The sequence below is a fragment of the Malaclemys terrapin genome, chromosome 1, assembly GCF_027887155.1.
Source record: "Malaclemys terrapin pileata isolate rMalTer1 chromosome 1, rMalTer1.hap1, whole genome shotgun sequence".
Classification (NCBI taxonomy): Eukaryota; Metazoa; Chordata; order Testudines; family Emydidae; genus Malaclemys; species Malaclemys terrapin.
The window spans coordinates 196,558,803-196,576,561 of NC_071505.1; the positions used below are offsets into that span (position 1 = coordinate 196,558,803).

The window sequence follows — 17,759 nt, forward strand, 5'->3', positions numbered from 1 at the left end:
CCCAATGTTGAGGGCTGAATTTTTCATTTGCAGGACCAGCTGTCCCTGTAAGTACAGCTTCATAGATGAAAACAAGAAGTTGACACCCCGAAGAGACGTACCATCCTATCCAAAGGTACCATAAGATGCACTTTGTTATCAGGATATTAATTTATAGAGCATGCCTTCCCATGAGGAGCTGGAATACAATGCATGACTTCCCATCACTCTTTAGCTTAATCATTTATATCATGGATTCCCAAACTTTTTCCCACCAAGGACTCCTTTGGCATCTGACTGACTGTCTGCGACCCCTTTCATTTCCTGTACTATTGGAACAACCCCACCAACGTGGGAATACCCCTGCCATCATGACCACTCACGCACAGTGTGCGAATGGTCACGCTGTGCTGAGGATGTCATGTTGAATACAAAATAGCATCCTCCATGCAGCAAAAATACCAGAATGCTGTTCCAGCATGTTCCGACCCTGGCTCAAGGGACGGACCCCCACATGACCCACAGCAAATCCCCCAGAGTCCAGGGACACCACTTTGGGAACCACTGGTGTAGATGGAGGGCCTAATCCAAAGACCCTGGAAGCCAATAGAAAGACTCCCATTGATTTCAATGGGTTTGAAATCCAACCCTCAATAACCTTTAATATTCGGAATCTCATTAATGCTGAAAATGTTACTGAATTCCTGAAATTTGTCGAACGTTTAGTGTTCTGTTTTATTTAATGATACTTAGTCTGCCGTCTCAGAGCAAGATTTATTATAGTCTATAACTTTATTCTCTATTCTGTAATGGCGCTTCTACTTTTTTTCCTCTCAGTGAAGTATTTTTCAGTTAAAGTAATTTATATAGTCCTGGCATCTGTCTCTTGAAAATGGATTTAATGAGCTATAAAATGTCATTTCCATTTTGGCTTTGCTTAAATTTATATGTGTTGTTGACACTACTAACACATGCTTTTTCAAACTGGTCTACATTCCTTTGTTCCTTTGATATGTAGACAGCAACTATGCCTTAACCTTTTACCCACTGCTAGAATGCTTGGCTTCTGAGATTAACTATTACTGTTGAGAGCTGCACTAACTGAACACAGTGGTAAGATGTTGTTCCTTTCTGCTAGGGCCAAAGGCTTTTAATTGCTTGGTTTTAGGAGAAGTTTCGGTTTTGTTTGCTCTGTGTGTGACATTTGTTATGGCTTTAAATACTGGATTTGTGTGACCTCAGGCGTGTTAGGAGGTGGCAGTTCACTTGAAACAGATTTGGTCATTACAGTGCTGTTATTAATTAATACATCAATATTGCTAATTTAAAGCTGTCTAGCAAAACTCTATACTACAAATAAAGTATCATGCAAACACAAGATTACTGCCTTCCGGAGATGGAGAATTAATCCTCAAATGTAATTCTTGCTTGAATTAAATAACAATGTAGTGGCTCAGATAATTTCATTTATATTCTCAGTATAGAATACGAAAACTAATTACAGCCAACTTTGGTAAGTGGACCAATTAAGCTACTAGGTTTACGTATTCCAAGAATATTTTGATCAGCTGGTCTCAAAAACACAGTTCAATAGTGGTTAGATACCTTACACATCTTCTAATACTCTAGAATTTTTTACAAATTGCCAGCGATTGTTACCAACCCAGTAACAACCCAGAACACTGGGGGTCAAATGTTTAAAGTGCTGTGAAAAAAATGTGTGTGGGGGGGAGAGGTCTGTGATCCCCTCCACATCTGCCCATCCCCTGCCCCCAACTTCCAAATCAATCCTGTCTCCCCAGCCCCACCACCACGACCACCAGCCCTGAGCTGCTGGTCTCTTTCTACTCCCTCCTCCCCTTCCCCTTCTCTGAGAACAGTGTCAGCTCCTGAGGGGAGAGGGAAAGAGCCTTGCCTGCTTCCTGCAGCAGCTCTGATTGGCTGCACTTCCGCAGGATGCAGGCAAGCAGGGAAAGCAAGTAATCAGAGGGGCTTTACACCCAGGGGTACTAAAAATGTGCACCCTTGGTGACCCACCTTGCTTTTTAGAAATGTTATTTCCAGGGTCTGTGTCCTGTGCCAGCCCAGCACACTTTAAGTCCTGCTGGAGGTTGAGTTGGATTTTGTTTTGGAGCTCTGAGTAAACAATAAACAATCACTTTGCTGCCTGGCACCTGATTGAAATGTGGGAACCCTTGAGAAAAACAGCTGTTCAAAATAACAATATAAATCACCTGCAGTTAACTATTTCATCCCCAAAATATGAAGAATTTAAGATTAAAACCAACAAAAGACAATGCATTTTACCCAATCATGGCTGAGGCACTACATTTTGGAAAATTAATTAATGGCATGCCGGAGAACTTCTAATGAGGGCAGAATGCAGCTCCCACAAAGACATGAGGGGAACTCAGTAGTGGTTAATAATAGACACTGTCTTTTTGTCTACAGTACATGCTGTCTCAGGAGACCATAGAAGCACTTCGGAAACCAACGTTTGACGTCTGGCTGTGGGAGCCCAATGAGGTAAAGAGGCAATGAGTAAACAAGTTGTTGGTACTTGTGGCTTATCCCATGACAGCACTGAGACGGTCAGGAAAGCCGTCTTCAGTATCTAGCAATGGAAGCCTAACGAAGGCAATGGAGAACAAAGACCTGGCCTACACTCAGGAATACCCTCCGTTCATCGACTGGCAGCCAGAAGTCAATGAGGCCACCTGGGTGCTGACCCCAAAGTATAGAAATGAACATGCAAGGGATTGCACTGTCTGAGCAAATCATGCTTTACCCCACTTACAAGTAGGGGTGCGCCTCATTTGCTCAGTCGGTACAAACCCCTGCATGCCCTTCTCTACACTGTCTTCACTGCTTAAAAGGGGGTGTTTTTACATGGCGATAGCTAACTCGAGCTAGCTATAATCCTAGTGGAGACAAGGCACCATAGTTCTTACCTTGATGCAGTTAGTGAAGCTAAACCCCAGGTGGAGGGCATAGGGATGACCTCATCTAGCTAGACAGAGGTAAACACTGCCTGTGCCTTCACTCCACTAGGATTTTACAGCAAGATAAACATACCTTTTTTTGCAATGAAGATATAGCCTTTGAGTATGTCTACACTGCAATTAAAAACCCAAGGTTGGCCCATGCCAGCTGACTCAGGCTCACAGGGCTTAGGGACTGTTTAATTGCAGTGTAGACATTCAGGCTCGGGCATGAGCCCAGGCTCTAGGACTCAGCGAGGTTGAAGGGTCCCAGAGCTCAAGCTCCAGCCTGAGCCCAAATGTCTACATCGCAATTAAACAGCCCCTTAGCCGGAGCCCTCTGAGCCCGAGTCAGCTGGCACTGGCCAGGCATGAGCATCTAATTGCAGTGTAGACATATCCTTAGAGGTCAGCACCTGGCTGGCTACACCAATTGCTGGATCGATGCTATTCCCAAAGGTAGATGAGGCCAAAAATATCCATTCAAGAAAGTTTTGTTTTTTCCTTTTCAGATCCTCTTATCTAATATATATTTTCATGATTCCTCAGCTTTTAAATTGAAACTTGCTGTTTTAAACACAGAATTGGTGGAGCCAGGTAATATGCCTGAAATGTAATTCTTTACTCAGTGAAGCATTCTGGAGTGCAATAATTTGTGTTCCCTAAAGGTGCCAAATAGATTGTCCTTATTATAGAACTCCTTGTTTATTTCTTCATAGTCCAAATATTGGTAATGTCATTCAAGGACAAGTGCAACAAAGTGAATGCCAGCCTGTGTTTTTTCATGCCATCTAATATGAGTGAGTCTATGCCTATTCAGCAAAGCGCTTAAGCACATGCTTAACTTTAAGCAAGTGATCAATCCCACTGAAATCAATGGCACTATTTACCTGCTCAATATTAAACAAGTATTCAGGTGCTTTGCTGAATCAGGGCCTGGGTGCAGACATTGATTTGTATGTTCCTGTACAGGGATGTTGGTGTGCAATACATTCAGAGGAGATGCAAATCTATGTGCACAGCATATTATTATTATTATTATTTAATTATTAATAATCATCATCTATGTTATGGAAGCTCCCAGGGGCCCCATTGTGCCAGCTGCTGTAGAAACACAAAGGAAGAGGATGCCCCTTTTGTGGAAAGTTATAATGTGAAACATGATTCAACAAATGGATGTAACAAATGATAGCACAGAAAGGGAGAAGAAGGATGTAACTAGATCAGTACAATAGCAACAAAAAAAGGAGAAAGAGGAGTTGCAAACCAGCAGTACAAATTACATCTTCAGAGAAGTGTTATGCGAACAGGAGCCATTCTGCTTCAAAATCGCTAGATGAACATATTCCATGACGAAGCAAATTTCCAAAGATTAAAAAACCCCAACATGAATAATGCTCTTCATTCAGTTTATTTGTTAACATACTTCCAATTGGTAGGACTAACTGGAGGACTTTTATGTGGTTCAGAGTTCAGTCTCCTGTTGGTTGTTAGAATATATGGCCATGCACATTCACATAGAAGGTAACAGAATTTTCACTGCACGCTTCTTGCCAGTTTGAGGGAGATTCTTTATGGTTATTTTTTTTCCAGGCACCCATAGTTAAGCATCAAAGTCATTTACTAGTCAGGCAAAACGACTTACCCACCATCTTTCAAATATCTAGCCGGTGATGTCTTTACTGCCCTAAGAAATACAACATGCCAGGCGGATCATAAAAATGTTGGCAGATTGTTTAGCAGACCATTAATAAAGAGTAGGACTAGGGAAAAAAGCATTATCCATGGATTTTTGTACACTGAAGCACAGTATTTTAACAGCCTAACTCATTCATCGTAATGGGAACCATTACATTGTGGCATGCACACTGATAGCATGAGGATATGGAGATTAGGAACATACCATATGTGGGACTTTAGGCTCAGAAACAATCACACAAACCATTGTGAGCACAATACCATATGGTAATGTCTGTTGACATTTTCACCCTTTTGACTCTGTTTTATGTTTACATGAACCATTTCAATTATGTTAACACTTACTTAACAGTAAGTGGTGGTTTATGTGGCTGATTTTGAGCAAGTGGGTTATAAATCACCATGCTAGAGTGTAACCAGTGCATAAGGCAATAACGTAATGGTTTGCTCTACAGTATTTCATCAACCCACCTGGAGAATCTCTTGCTCCCTGAGGAATATATGACAATATAATCCTATTTTGTCCACTGGGGCTAAAACCTAACCTTCTCTTATACAGTAGTAAGTGGGGTGTTAGTCCCTTGTTCCCTTCTAAAGCAGCTTATCTGATCAGTCCTGAGTACAGTCGAGCTACGTGCAGAAGGAGGACAAAGAAACAAGGTGACCACTTTCTATTTGGATTTATGGAGCTGCTCAGGAGATAGGGCACACTCATAAATTGACTTCCTGCCCCACTTTCTCCTCATATTGAGTATCTCTGTGAATCTGTTGTCCCATCTCTCCCCAGACAGGGCTAGCAGACTATCAGAAGTTACTGCAGCCATAGGGCTGCAAATACCTCACAAGGAGCTTCCCCATGGAGATTGAGAGGAACCAGAATGGCTCCTCACTCCAAGCCTTTAATGGTCCATGTCTTTGGAGAGGGGTACCATGCTGCATATATATTTTTAAACCCATGTTACTCCTTACATCCTTGAACTGGTCCATAAAGGTCAGTATCTTTTTCAAATCCCTCCTCAAAAGCCACCGCTTCCACAGTGCTTACAATGTATCTGCCAACAGATGATGCCTAAGCTCAGCCCTGAAGGGAAAGAAAGGAAGGAAAGAAGCTTACCATATACCTGTACATTAACATATCATATGTGAAAATTGTATATATTTTCAGTGTTGCCAACCCCAAATGTTCAAAAACCATAAGGCTCTCCCAAATCATAAGATTTTTAAATTAGTAAATGGGGGAGGAGGGATGTTATTTTCCTTCTGGATTAACTCCCCTCCCTGAGATTCTCATGGTTTCACCTGATTCCAGGAGCTGGGGCTTTAAGAAAAACTCCAAATATTGTGAGACTCACAATAAAATCACAAAGAGTAGTCAACATTGTATTTTAGTATTTCCTTCTCCCCCACATTTTGTTTGCCACTTGTCTTCTTTGATCCCAGTGCTTCAAGCTATTCCATGCTGTCAAACTCCTGTGACCAATGACTTCAATGGGGCTCTGTGCCAGCATCACTGTGTCCCTTCCGCCACCCCACCCCTGTTTACCAGCTAGCAGAATCAGGGCCTTAGCCTGTAAACTCTGCAGGACAAAGTGTGTGTCTATATCTGTGTTTGGACAGTCCCTTGTACAGTGGAACTCTGATCCGTATTTGGCCTCCAGGTGCTATCATAATGAGTAATTGAACCTAAATAATGTGCCAGCTTTTCAAAAGTACTCCGCATCTAGCAGCTCCTCAAGGGAGCTTGTCATTAACCTTAATGGAGCTACTGGGTATATATTTGCAGATCTGGCCACTTCATTTAGGTGCCTCAATTGAAGCTGAGCACTTGAAAATCTGGCCCAATTATAATAACCTGTAAATTGGCAAATTGTTTAGGCAGGGGTGGGGACAGGCAGGGCCGGCTCCAGGCACCAGGCACCCAAGCACATGCTTGGGGCGGCACCTGGTAAGGGGCGGCGGGGGGGGGAGCGCGGCGCGGCATTCCACGGGGAGGGGGGGGCGCTCCGATGGCATGGCCCGGCGCTCGGCGGGGGGGGCGGGCTCCGGGGGCCCGGCGCTTGGCGGGGGGACGGCGGGGGGATGGCGGGGAGGGCAGCGCTCTGGGGGGGTGGTTCCGGCGGCGCTCGGCGGGCTCTGGCAGCGCGGAGCTCGGCGGGGGGGGGCAACACGGGGCTCGGCGCTCGGGGGGGGTTCCGGCGGCGCAGAGCTCGGCAGGGGGGGCAGCACGGGGCTCGGCGCTGGGGGGGGGGGTTGGCGCTCAGCGGGGGGGCGGTGCGGGGGGGCGGCACTCTGGGGGGGGCGGGCTCCGGCGGCGCGGAGCTCGGCGGGGGGGGCAGCACGGGGCTCGGCGCTGGGGGGGGTTCCGGCGGTGTGGAGCTCAGCGCGGGGGGGGGGCAGCACGTGGCTCGGCGCTTTGGCGGGGGGGGGTTCCGGCGCTCAGCAGGGGGGTAGTGCGGGAGGGCGGTGCTTTGGGGGGGGGGGTTCCGGCGGTGCTCGGCGGGGGTGGCGCGGAGCTCGGCGGGGGGCCTCGGGGGGCAGCGCTTTTTTTTGCTGCTTGGGGCAGCAAAAAAGCTAGAGCCGGCCCTGGGGACAGGCTGTGCAGCATCTCCATAATGTCATCATCCAGGCCCAAACTGTGACAGGCAGACATAAAATATATAATAGATGTGCAGTATTTATAAATTAAAATGTTTTTGTTGGTACTAAAAGTTTGAATGTTCTGAATTTTGTACCTGCAGAATTTCAACCATAATGTTGTCATTTTGCATTATATTTCCCTTATTTTATTATTATTCAGACAAAATAGAAAAGGAAATATAAGAAAAAATGATGGGGATCCTATACTGAACCATAAGATTTAATTTGCCAAGATCCAAATATACGCCTGCTAAATAGTTGCACAAGATGCAGTTAAATCATTAAGGAAAATGAAGCTCAGCAAATGTGAAGTATGCTGCTTGTTTCATTAGCAAAGAGTGAAGTGGAATGCAGGTCAAGTTGAATAAATTGAACTTTATTAAACCTTGTGCCCTGCTCTGTCCATGTGGCTGAGCAGCTTCCAGCCAACCTCCCTGCATTGTCTGTTCTACTGGTGTCTCATCTATAACAGTCCCTCCAGGGAACATGGGACCTCTGACTCCAGTTTTACTGATAATGATGCCCTGCTTTCAATTTCTTAAGAACATAAGAACAGCCATACTGGGTCAGACCAAAGGTCCATCTAGCCCAGTATCCTGTCTTCTGACAGTGGCCAGTGCCAGTTGCCCCACAGTGAATGGACAGAACAGGTAATCATCAAATGATCAATCCCCTGTCGCCCGTTCCCAGCTTCTGGCAAACAGAGGGTAGGGACACCATCCCTGCCCATCCTGGCTAATAGCCATTGATGGACCTATCCTCCATGAATTTATCTAGTTCTTTTTTTAACCCTGTTCTAGTCTTGGCCTTCACAACATCCTCTCGACTTCTCATAAAATGTTCTACCTTGTTAATTAAATCCTAGCATGAGTGCAGTCATATTGATGATTTATGCTGGTATAGCTATACCAGTATGGGAAGGGAAATAAGCTGCACTTTATACCATTATAACTGCATCTACACTAGCAGCTGTACAGGTATAACTATTTTGGTAATAAATCACAACCCTAACTGACAAAATTATACCAGTATAACTTTTCAGTGTAGACCAGGCCTAAATCTTTGTTTCAGTAACAGGCTTTGTTTTGTTTGTTTGTTTTTTAATGTATCAACACTATGTTCTGGCCTTGGGTACCAGGGAACGAAGCATAATGCTGTAAAGCAAAATTGTGACGGTATTATCTGAGCACCCATCAGTCTTCTGAGATTTTTCTTGCAGTTTTGCGAGGAAACCTTTTTAATTCACATTGGAATGACCCAAAGCCAGCCATAATGGAATTTTACTAAACATGTTATTAAATTAAATATGAGCTGACAAACATAGGAAATTTCACTAAAGGAAGCAATTTTTCCAGGAAGCTACGTGTGCCTAAAAAATAGGGCTTTAAAATTCAAATATCTCCTAGGACATATTTATAACATTATTCCAATGTCACTATAATTGAGATGCAAAAACTGGGTCAGGTAGTCTTAAACCAAGACCTAAGTAGCATATAAATAAGTTATTTTCTATAATATTTCCAGACACAACAAAATCTAGACTTGGAATAGCATAGCTGATCTAGTTGTGTTCTGTTCCGAAAACATGAATGAATGTCATATGCTGTTGTCTTAAACAATATTTTGCCTTTGTGTTTTGGGATTCATAGAATCATAGATACACAGTTGTGGGAGGGAATATGCACAAACCTGCTCTAATTTTGTAATTTTACAGTCTAAGGGTTTTTTTATCTGTTTAGTCTATTGAGGCTACTTGATTTTTTAAAAATTCCAGGAAGTCACACATGAATTAGATGTGCCCACTTATCTAGAATGCACTCTACCTCCAGCCACTCTTATCTTCTGTTGTCATATTTCTGTGCACTTGGGTCCTAATACAAAGTCCGTTGAAGTCAATGGAAAGGCCATCATTGACTTCAATGGGCTTTGAATCAGGCCCATAAATCAGTTCCATTAGCAAAATCAAATTACTTCTTCATGAGGTGATATAGTTTTGATTTTTATGAGCAATGATTACTAAGGAGCTCTGGGATGAATTAGAGCCCAATCCAAATCATATTGAAGTCAATAGAAGGTTTTATTTTGTCTTCAGTGGGCTTTGGATCTGGTCCTTAGTGAACTGGTTTTGATCTTGCAATCTTTGAACAGCTTTGTTTCATGATTAACAATAGGGCTCCATTAGACATCAGTGTTTGTAATGTGAAGATTTACATTACATTGTACTTTGTGCTTTATAAACAACAGTGATTAAAACAATATCCCGTCTATTCATCATTACAGATGCTGAGTTGTTTGGAACATATGTACCATGATCTCGGATTGGTGAAAGACTTTAATATCAACCCCATCACGCTGAAGAGATGGTTGGTAAGTATTTCTTTAAAGTTCCCAGTATTTGTAATTTTTAAAATACAGCCTCGAATCCTGCAAACACTTCCTCATGGCATTACTTTATTCAGATGAGTAATCCCACTAAAGGCAGTGGAACTACTCACATGTTTAAAGTTAAGCACTTGTCCCAGTGTTTGCATGATCAGGGTCACAGATGACATGTTTTAGAATAGCTCTGTATTTGTTTTCTTAATTCTTGATTCTGAGCTTTCTCTGGACTCACTGTGGCCAAATTTATTCCTGGAGTAACTCAATTGTTAACATGGAAAAAATGGATTAACACAGGATGCTTCAAGGCTAGATACTAGGTACAGTGTTTAATATTAATGATCCGAAAAGGGAAGTGAGTAGTGAGATGACAAAATTTACAGATGAGACAAAGTTATATAAATTAGTCAAGACTGGGTACACTGAAGAACTTCAGAGAGACCTAAATAAATGAATTGGCAAATGAAATTCAGTGTCAATAAATTCAAAGTAATACACATTGGAAGGAAAAAATTAAGCTACTGTACACTTCAAAAGGTTCTAAATTAGATTGTCACCTTAGGAAAACATCCTGGGCGTTATTGCAGACAGTTCAATGAAGACCTCTGCAAAATGTGCTGCTGTGGTCAAAAAAGTTAACAAGATATAAGAATTCCTAAGGATTGGGATGGAGAATAACACAGAAAATAGTATGGTGCCATTATGTGAATCAATGATGTGACCTTATTTGGAATACCTTGTGTAGTACTGGTCACTATATCTCAAAAAGGATATTGCAGAATTAGAGAGGTTTCAGAGAAGGGTCACCGGAATGATTAGAATACATTCTATTAAATTAAAAGGTGGTAAATTCAAAATAGAAAATGCAATGCATAATTAGACTCTGGAACTCATTGCCACAGGAAGTTGTTGAGACCAAGAATTTAACAAGATTCAGAAAGAGATTAGACACTTATATAGATATCAAGAATACCCAGAGTTATCATGATAAATGCTAATACATTTTTTTTGGAAGAGACATTAAATCTCATGTTTCAGGGCTTAAGCCAATCTGTAACATTATAGATGAGGTAGACCTAATTGGGGAGGGGCAGATTATCCCACATTTTCCTGTGGGGTTCTTACATTTTCCTCTGAAGCATCTGGTACTAGATGGACGTTGGGTTTGATCCAGTATCAGTGGCGCTGGAACAGTTTTTGGAGTGGGGGTGCTGAGCTGCACCCCTCTTTCCCGTCTGCGCCCCTCACGGCCCCCAGAGCTGGGGCCGAGAGCAGGGCCATGGCTCTGGGAGGGGGAGGACGCGGACAGAGGTAAGGCGGCAGAGGCTAGGGCCACAGATAGGGGCGGGGGTGAAGCCCCAGGCGTGGGGCTGGCAGCCAGAACCCTGCATGTGGGGCCGGTGGCCAGGAGCCTGGGACTGGCAGCACCTCCCACATCCCTACTTCCTACGCCTATGTCAAGTATGGCATTTTCTGTGTTCCTATATTATACATTGGTTTAGCCTGAAATTACTAGTACTGGAAGTGATGTGACTCACGATACCTCTGTGTGTAGGCTGTTTGACTGTTTTTCACAAACACGGCATTCCCCTGCACTTCTACGCACAGCGGAAAATGTACTGTCTTTTAAGTGTATGTCATGTAGCACGTTGCTCTGCAGGATTATATCATTTTTGTCTGGAGGATGCAATGAAAACTATTGGATTGCTCTTTCTCTGGCCAAAAGTAGTAAATGTCGGTAAAATGGCACTTGCTGCAAGAATGATTCAAGGACTGGAAAACATGCTTTACTGTGAGAGACTTAAGGAGATGAATTTAGTTATCTTACTGAAAAAAAATTCAAGAGGTGACTTGAGTGTGATCTATAAGAATCTAAACAGGGGGAAGATTTGTGGTAGTAGGTAGGTCTTTAAACTATTAGAGAAAAACATAGCAAGAGTCAGCGGCTGAAAGGTGAAGCTAGAAATTCAAACTGGGAATAAAGTGCAGATTTTTAAGAGTGAGGGTATTTAATCGTTGGAACAACTTACCTAGCAATGTGGTGGATTCTCCATCACTTGAAATCTTTAAGACAGGATTGGCTGTCTTTTTAAGATACACTCTTGTTCAACCACAAATTGTCGAGCAAAATTCAGGAATTACGGGGTGATATTCTATGGCCTGTGTTATACAGGAGGTCAGATTAGATGATCACAGTGGTCCCTTTTAACATTAAAAACTATGAATCTGTGCCACCTACAATATGTGTAGAGATGCATTCACATCAGTTCAAATTTCCCTGAGTAATTCAAAGTGCTACCATTAATAGTTAATACAATCTCATTCTGAACTATGTGTGTGGCTCCTTATTTATTCTATAAAAATCGGAGTGTTACAAAAATTCCTTTGCAAATATTGGCTTTTCCAAAAGGGATGATAAAAAGAGACCCACAGTCCTTACTTCCAGGTGCTGATATTTTCCCAAAGCCTACAGTGTGCTTAGGGTTGAACTCAGGTGGACAAGAAAGAGCTACCTCACTTTACTTGAACATTTCCTTTCTCAGTCCCACATTCACCTGCCTTAAAAATACCACCGAGAAACTGAGGAACAAGATGACTGTTGCAACCAAATATTTTTAATAGCTCAACATAAAGGGCTGATACAACTTCTGAATCAGGAATCACATTTAATGTTCTGACTTCCACTGATCAATGCATGCATTGCAATCATGTTACCTTGCATAACGAATGTGTATGACCCACATTTCAGTGCTGAAGTTGTATGAGATGATGTTTATAACATTTGAGGAGATCGTCAACGTATAATTTTTAAAGTTATTTTCAAAAGTCCTTCTCTACTGAAAAAGAAGCCAAACAACACAGGCCTGGTTTTTCAGAAGTGCTGAGCCTTCCCAGCTCCCATTGACTCAGGCTGAAGGTTTGGATGCTTAGAAATCTGAAAATCAAGCCCAAGAACAAGCGGCTTGATCCTGCAGGGTGCTGAGGACTCTGGTCCTGATCCAGCAATGCACTTAGACTCAGTTGAACTTTAAGAATGTATGTAATCCCACATGTGGCGCAATGGGGCTAGTCCCGTGCTTAAAGTTAAGCACATGCTGGAGACCAGAGTGCTGAGTACCTTGCAAAATCAAGCCCTAAGTGTGTGGAGCTCAGTAGAACTGGGGACGATTGGCTGTCTGATAAGATGTCTTCAGTATATATTTGTAAATTAAATAAATATGACATTCTTGCCTTTGAAGACCTCAGGGTTAACATTCAAATTATGTCAGAAATGAGTTATGTGACTCTGTATATTCCTAAGTGGGCCTTTGTCCCCAGCACAGTTTGGCAGACTTGGTGGTGTCTGCTCAGGAGAGATGCAAGACCAGAGCACGTGTTGTGCATCAGGACTGGGAAAGCTTGCTGTTGCCTGCCTATTCTACTGGGTGAGGCAGATAACAAAGAGAGGGACTACTGACAATCTCTGGCCTCATATTGCTCATGTGGCTGGGGAAGGAATGCCCCCTGGTGCTTTTCAGTGACTTCATTAGATGGTTCAGGGATTCTGTTAATGAAATCTTCATAGGGAACCATATCTAGTTCTCCTCAGCCAAAAGGAGGAGGGTGCTGTTGCAGGGCTGTGGGTTGTGATTTTGAAGGGGCAAAAGTGGAGAATGATGTGGGGCTCCATATGTCTCACATAGCGACATGCAGTGCCTTGAGGGAAAGCGAGAAGAGCATGAACTCAGATCTTTCCATTCAGAAACAATTCTACGGTCATTAACTGTTTTACTCCCTCTTTTTGTAGCTGTGTATTCATGACAATTACAGAAACAACCCGTTCCATAATTTCCGGCACTGCTTCTGTGTGACTCAGATGATGTACAGTATGATCTCACTCTGCAATCTCCAGGTGTGTCTCTAGTTTGTCCACATAGCTATCTGTATTTCTGCTTCTATCGCCAGATAAATATTCATCCACTAAGGGTCATAAAACCCAGGACATTTTCCTTCCAAAAAGGACTATGATTTTGTTTGTACGTGACTCATTAATTTATTGAAAGCAAGCAAGAAACTTTAGGAAACCTAACTACAATTAGGTATAGTGGAAAGAAAGGCTGGTCAATGGTTGGGGAACTAGCCTACGGCTTGGGAGACCTGGGTTCAAGTCCCTGTTCTGACGCAGATTTCCTGTGTGACCTTGAGCAAGTCCCTTACCCTCTCTGTGCCTCAGTTCTCCGCCTGTAAAATGGAGATAATAGCACTGCCATACCTCACAGGGGTGTTGTGAAGATAAATACATTAAGATAGTGAGATGACAGTAATGGGGGCCATGTAAGTACCTAGGATGGGTCTCAAAAGTTTAGATAAGTATCCATAAGCATAAGAGCTTTACCAAAAATGACCTAAACTTCTGGAAACTCTCAGCCTTGGATAGTCCCCTGCTGGCTCCCTCCCCATGAAACAAGTCTCGGCTCCTCTATCTTTGCTGATCAATGCTCCTTCCTCTTTGCTGCTCTTCAAGGGAAGAGGACTTCTCCACTCCTCCTGTGTGGTACTCTTTTCAGTGGAAAGCCATGCAGCAGCCCTCCCCTCTCTCTCTCCCTTTCACCAGAAGCAGCAGCTGAGGACAGGACCTAGTAGTGTCTCCACTGAGTGCTCCTTCACACTCCATTCATTCTGGCTCTTCCCCAGTACTTGTGTCCCAGACTACACCATCACCTTCTGAACCCCTGAGCCAATTAAACCTTGTGCCTGCCTGTGCTCCAACAGGGCATTCTGGGGAGCATGTACCAGGGAAACTCTAGACTCGCTGGAAGCTTGACAAGAGCTGCAGCAGCAGTGGCCAGTACAGAGACTAAGCTGCCACCCAAGGAAGGAAGGAGTTTTACAGTCTTCCTCAAAAGAGGATCTGCCACTGTAGATAAGTGGTTGGGCTGTTCACAGGACATGGTGAAGAGACTTACCGAACAGATCGAGCCATGAAAAGGAGGTTGTGTTTTGTTCTGAAATAAAAAATGTTTCCAATGAGTTCTTATTTCACCCTGATTGGTTCATCTATGTCTAATTATAATGAGAACCTATAGCCCTAGATTATATGAAAAGTCATTATTTAAATCACTGAATAAAATGCTCAGTCATTTCAGAGACTTTTATTTAGTCATCTAGGCCTGAATCAGCAAAGCACTTAAGCACATGCTTAACATTAGGAAAGTGACAGAGTAATCCCATGGAGACAAGGGATAGTCCAAGGTGCTGCACCCTAGAGCTCTACTACTTTGGAATTTGTGAGCACTCAACACCTCTGAAAATCAACAAGACAGCTGGCTGACTGGCATTGCCCATGGAATGAATTCAGCTTTAGTTCTAATATAATAGAATCCTACAAATAGGAAGACTAGAAAACATCTCCTTCTCTCATCCTGTCAAAGATATCAGTGATCCAGGGATGTAGTAATATGCCAGATTTCCAGACGGGAGTTATGACTGAAGTATATCTTTCAGAGGGGTAGCCATGTTAGTCTGTATCAGCAAAAACAACGAGGAGTCGTTGTGGCACCTTAGAGACTAAGAAATTTATTTGGGCATAAGCTTTCGTGGGCTAGAACCCATTGGATGCATGAAGTGAAAAATACAGGAGCAGATATAATTCCATGAAAGGATGGGGGTTGCTTTACCAAGTGTGAGGTCAGTCTAACGAGATAAATCAATTAACAGCAGGATACCAAGGGAGAAAAAATAACTTTTGAAGTGGTAAGAGAGTGGCCCGTTACAAACAGTTGACAAGAAGGTGTGAGTAACAGTAGGGGGAAATTAGTATTGGGGAAATTAAGTTTAGGTTTTGTCATGACCCAACCACTCCCAGTCTTTATTCAGGCCTAATCTGATGGTATCCAGTTTGCAAATTAATTCCAGTTCTGCAGCTTCACGTTGGAGTCTGTTTTTGAAGTTTTTTTGTTGAAGAATTGCCACTTTTAGGTCTGTCATTGAGTTACTAGAGAGACTGAAGTATATCTGACCTTCAACAGCCCAAGGGCTGGCCTCTTTGATTTTAATCTCAAATTTAGGTCTCCCCATTTAAATTGACCAAGAAGTAGAAAGAGCCATCAAGCTAAAGTTGTCTCTTCCATGTCACTACTTCCCCAGAAGACCCCCAAATCAGACTGCGGCTCAAAGAAAGAGCGCTTATTAAATCTGGAAGAACCATTCACAATGTATTAATTGTAACCCTTTCCCTGGATGCAGGTAGTCTGACATTTGTATGAATTTGGGGCCTGGTCAAAATCCCAGTGAAGTGACTTTCATGGTCTATGAATTGGGACTTAATTCACTATATAAAATATTTCAACAAATGTTTTTTGCAAACTAGATTCAGCCTATGGGTTCCTCATGAACCGCTCACTGAAAATATTGCTTTGCATATTCTATGTTCACGATTCAGATTTATTCTGTATGGTCACCTTAGCCTGGAGTATTTTTCCCTCACTGGATGACCTAACATTTCTAAACTGCTTTCACTTCCACACAAAACAAATTTAATTTCATCATGAACCACATTTTGTTCCATGGTAAAATGAATCCCAGGTACTGGCAAGAATTTGTGTTCTTGTGGATATACATATGAGCAAAACTGCTTCCACAAACATTCATCCTGTTTGGAAGTTTCATATTTATGAAAAATTTTCCTCATCCTCTTCCCATCTCTAGTTAGTGTGAAAGATAATGGTATGTAAATTGTCTTTCAACCCTCCCTCAGCTAGTGTAGACACTGGAATGATTTCTAAAGGCCTGAGTATTAACATCTTTGTGCTTTAAAACATAATATGAATATGAATAACTCTCAGACAAAATTCCACTGACCTCCTCCAAACTGCTTCTATTTCCTGCGTCAAAGCCAAATCTGAGTCATTTGTTGCTGTAGTGAACAGTGGAATCTTCTTTCTTATCTGCAGTACATTTAATTAATGAATAATGGTTAATTTTACCCAGATGATTTGTTTTTCTGAAATGTGAATGTGTTAGGGGAAAAAAAGTATAGAAATTGTGAGACACTATATTATTATTTTTTTCTATTGCAGGAGAAATTTCCCCAAGTTGATATCTTAATTCTAATGACTGCCGCAGTATGCCATGATTTGGATCATCCAGGATACAACAACACGTATGTGTGCCCTTTATTTTTTGTTCCTTTCAAATATATTGGGAAAACAATGCAGATCAGCATTTTCTTCTCATGCCCAGAGCAGAGAGTAGGGCAGCTGAGTAGGAATCTACCCACAATGCTCTACTATCATGGTCAAATACCGACAAGGACAGAGCCACCCCACTGGTTAGGCTATATGCAACGCTAGCCATTAGCTTACTCAGTCCTGAGCTGAGGCTGCTAATTGTACTAAACTCTGAAAGGAAAATGGCTCCCTCTTCAATTTTCTCATAAAACTTACGTATTTTCCATTAAAGGACATTGGCAGCTAGAAAACATTCTCAGGTCATATTCTTTTGTTAATGAACCTATGTAGCAGAAGAATGGTCATATGGTTGAGGCTCAATAACATGGGAAGAGTTTTTGGTTCTTTTCCCAACTCTGCCAAAAACCTTAAACAAAGCATTTAACCACTGTCTATCTCCATTTGCCCATCTATACAATGGAGATAACAGCAGCTAGCTGGCAGGGGTGATCTGAAGGTTACTTCATAAATGTCTGTAAAGCACGGTATGAGCCTCGGATGGAAGGGCCTCTAGAAGTGCTAAGCATTATTACTTCTGTGCGCTTGTGTGAACTATATATAAACTCTAATTTACTTGTATTCAGCTATTAAATAAGGGCCTGATCCAATTTGCGTTGAGCTCCGTGAGCATCTTTCCATTGACTTTACTGGGAGTTAGTGGGAGTCAAGCCTGTGAGCTAAAAAGAAAAGTCCCTTCTATCCTTCCCACATATGTTCTTAAGTTATAGAAATTCAGTAATAACAAGTAAATAATAAGAGTCTTTGAAACTATGTGGAAGTATGATCATTTTATCAAAAACAAATATTTGGATTTAATATTAACTGTTGCCATAATTAATTAATTAGGTATTTACAACAATATACATAAAAATAACCA

General features: G+C 42.3%; 1 protein-coding gene across 6 annotated transcripts in view; it reads left to right on the forward strand.

Moving 5' to 3' along the window:
• The window catches only part of PDE9A (phosphodiesterase 9A), a 92,274-nt gene that overhangs the window by 60,603 nt on the left and 13,912 nt on the right, over nucleotides 1-17,759 (forward strand). For all 6 annotated transcript variants that reach the window (XM_054004963.1, XM_054004972.1, XM_054004990.1 and 3 more), the window contains 5 exons: nucleotides 34-115; nucleotides 2,431-2,505; nucleotides 9,576-9,662; nucleotides 13,462-13,566; nucleotides 16,733-16,815. In XM_054004963.1, coding sequence (XP_053860938.1) covers nucleotides 34-115; nucleotides 2,431-2,505; nucleotides 9,576-9,662; nucleotides 13,462-13,566; nucleotides 16,733-16,815 — 432 coding nt within the window. The remainder of the gene's footprint in view (nucleotides 1-33; nucleotides 116-2,430; nucleotides 2,506-9,575; nucleotides 9,663-13,461; nucleotides 13,567-16,732; nucleotides 16,816-17,759) is intronic.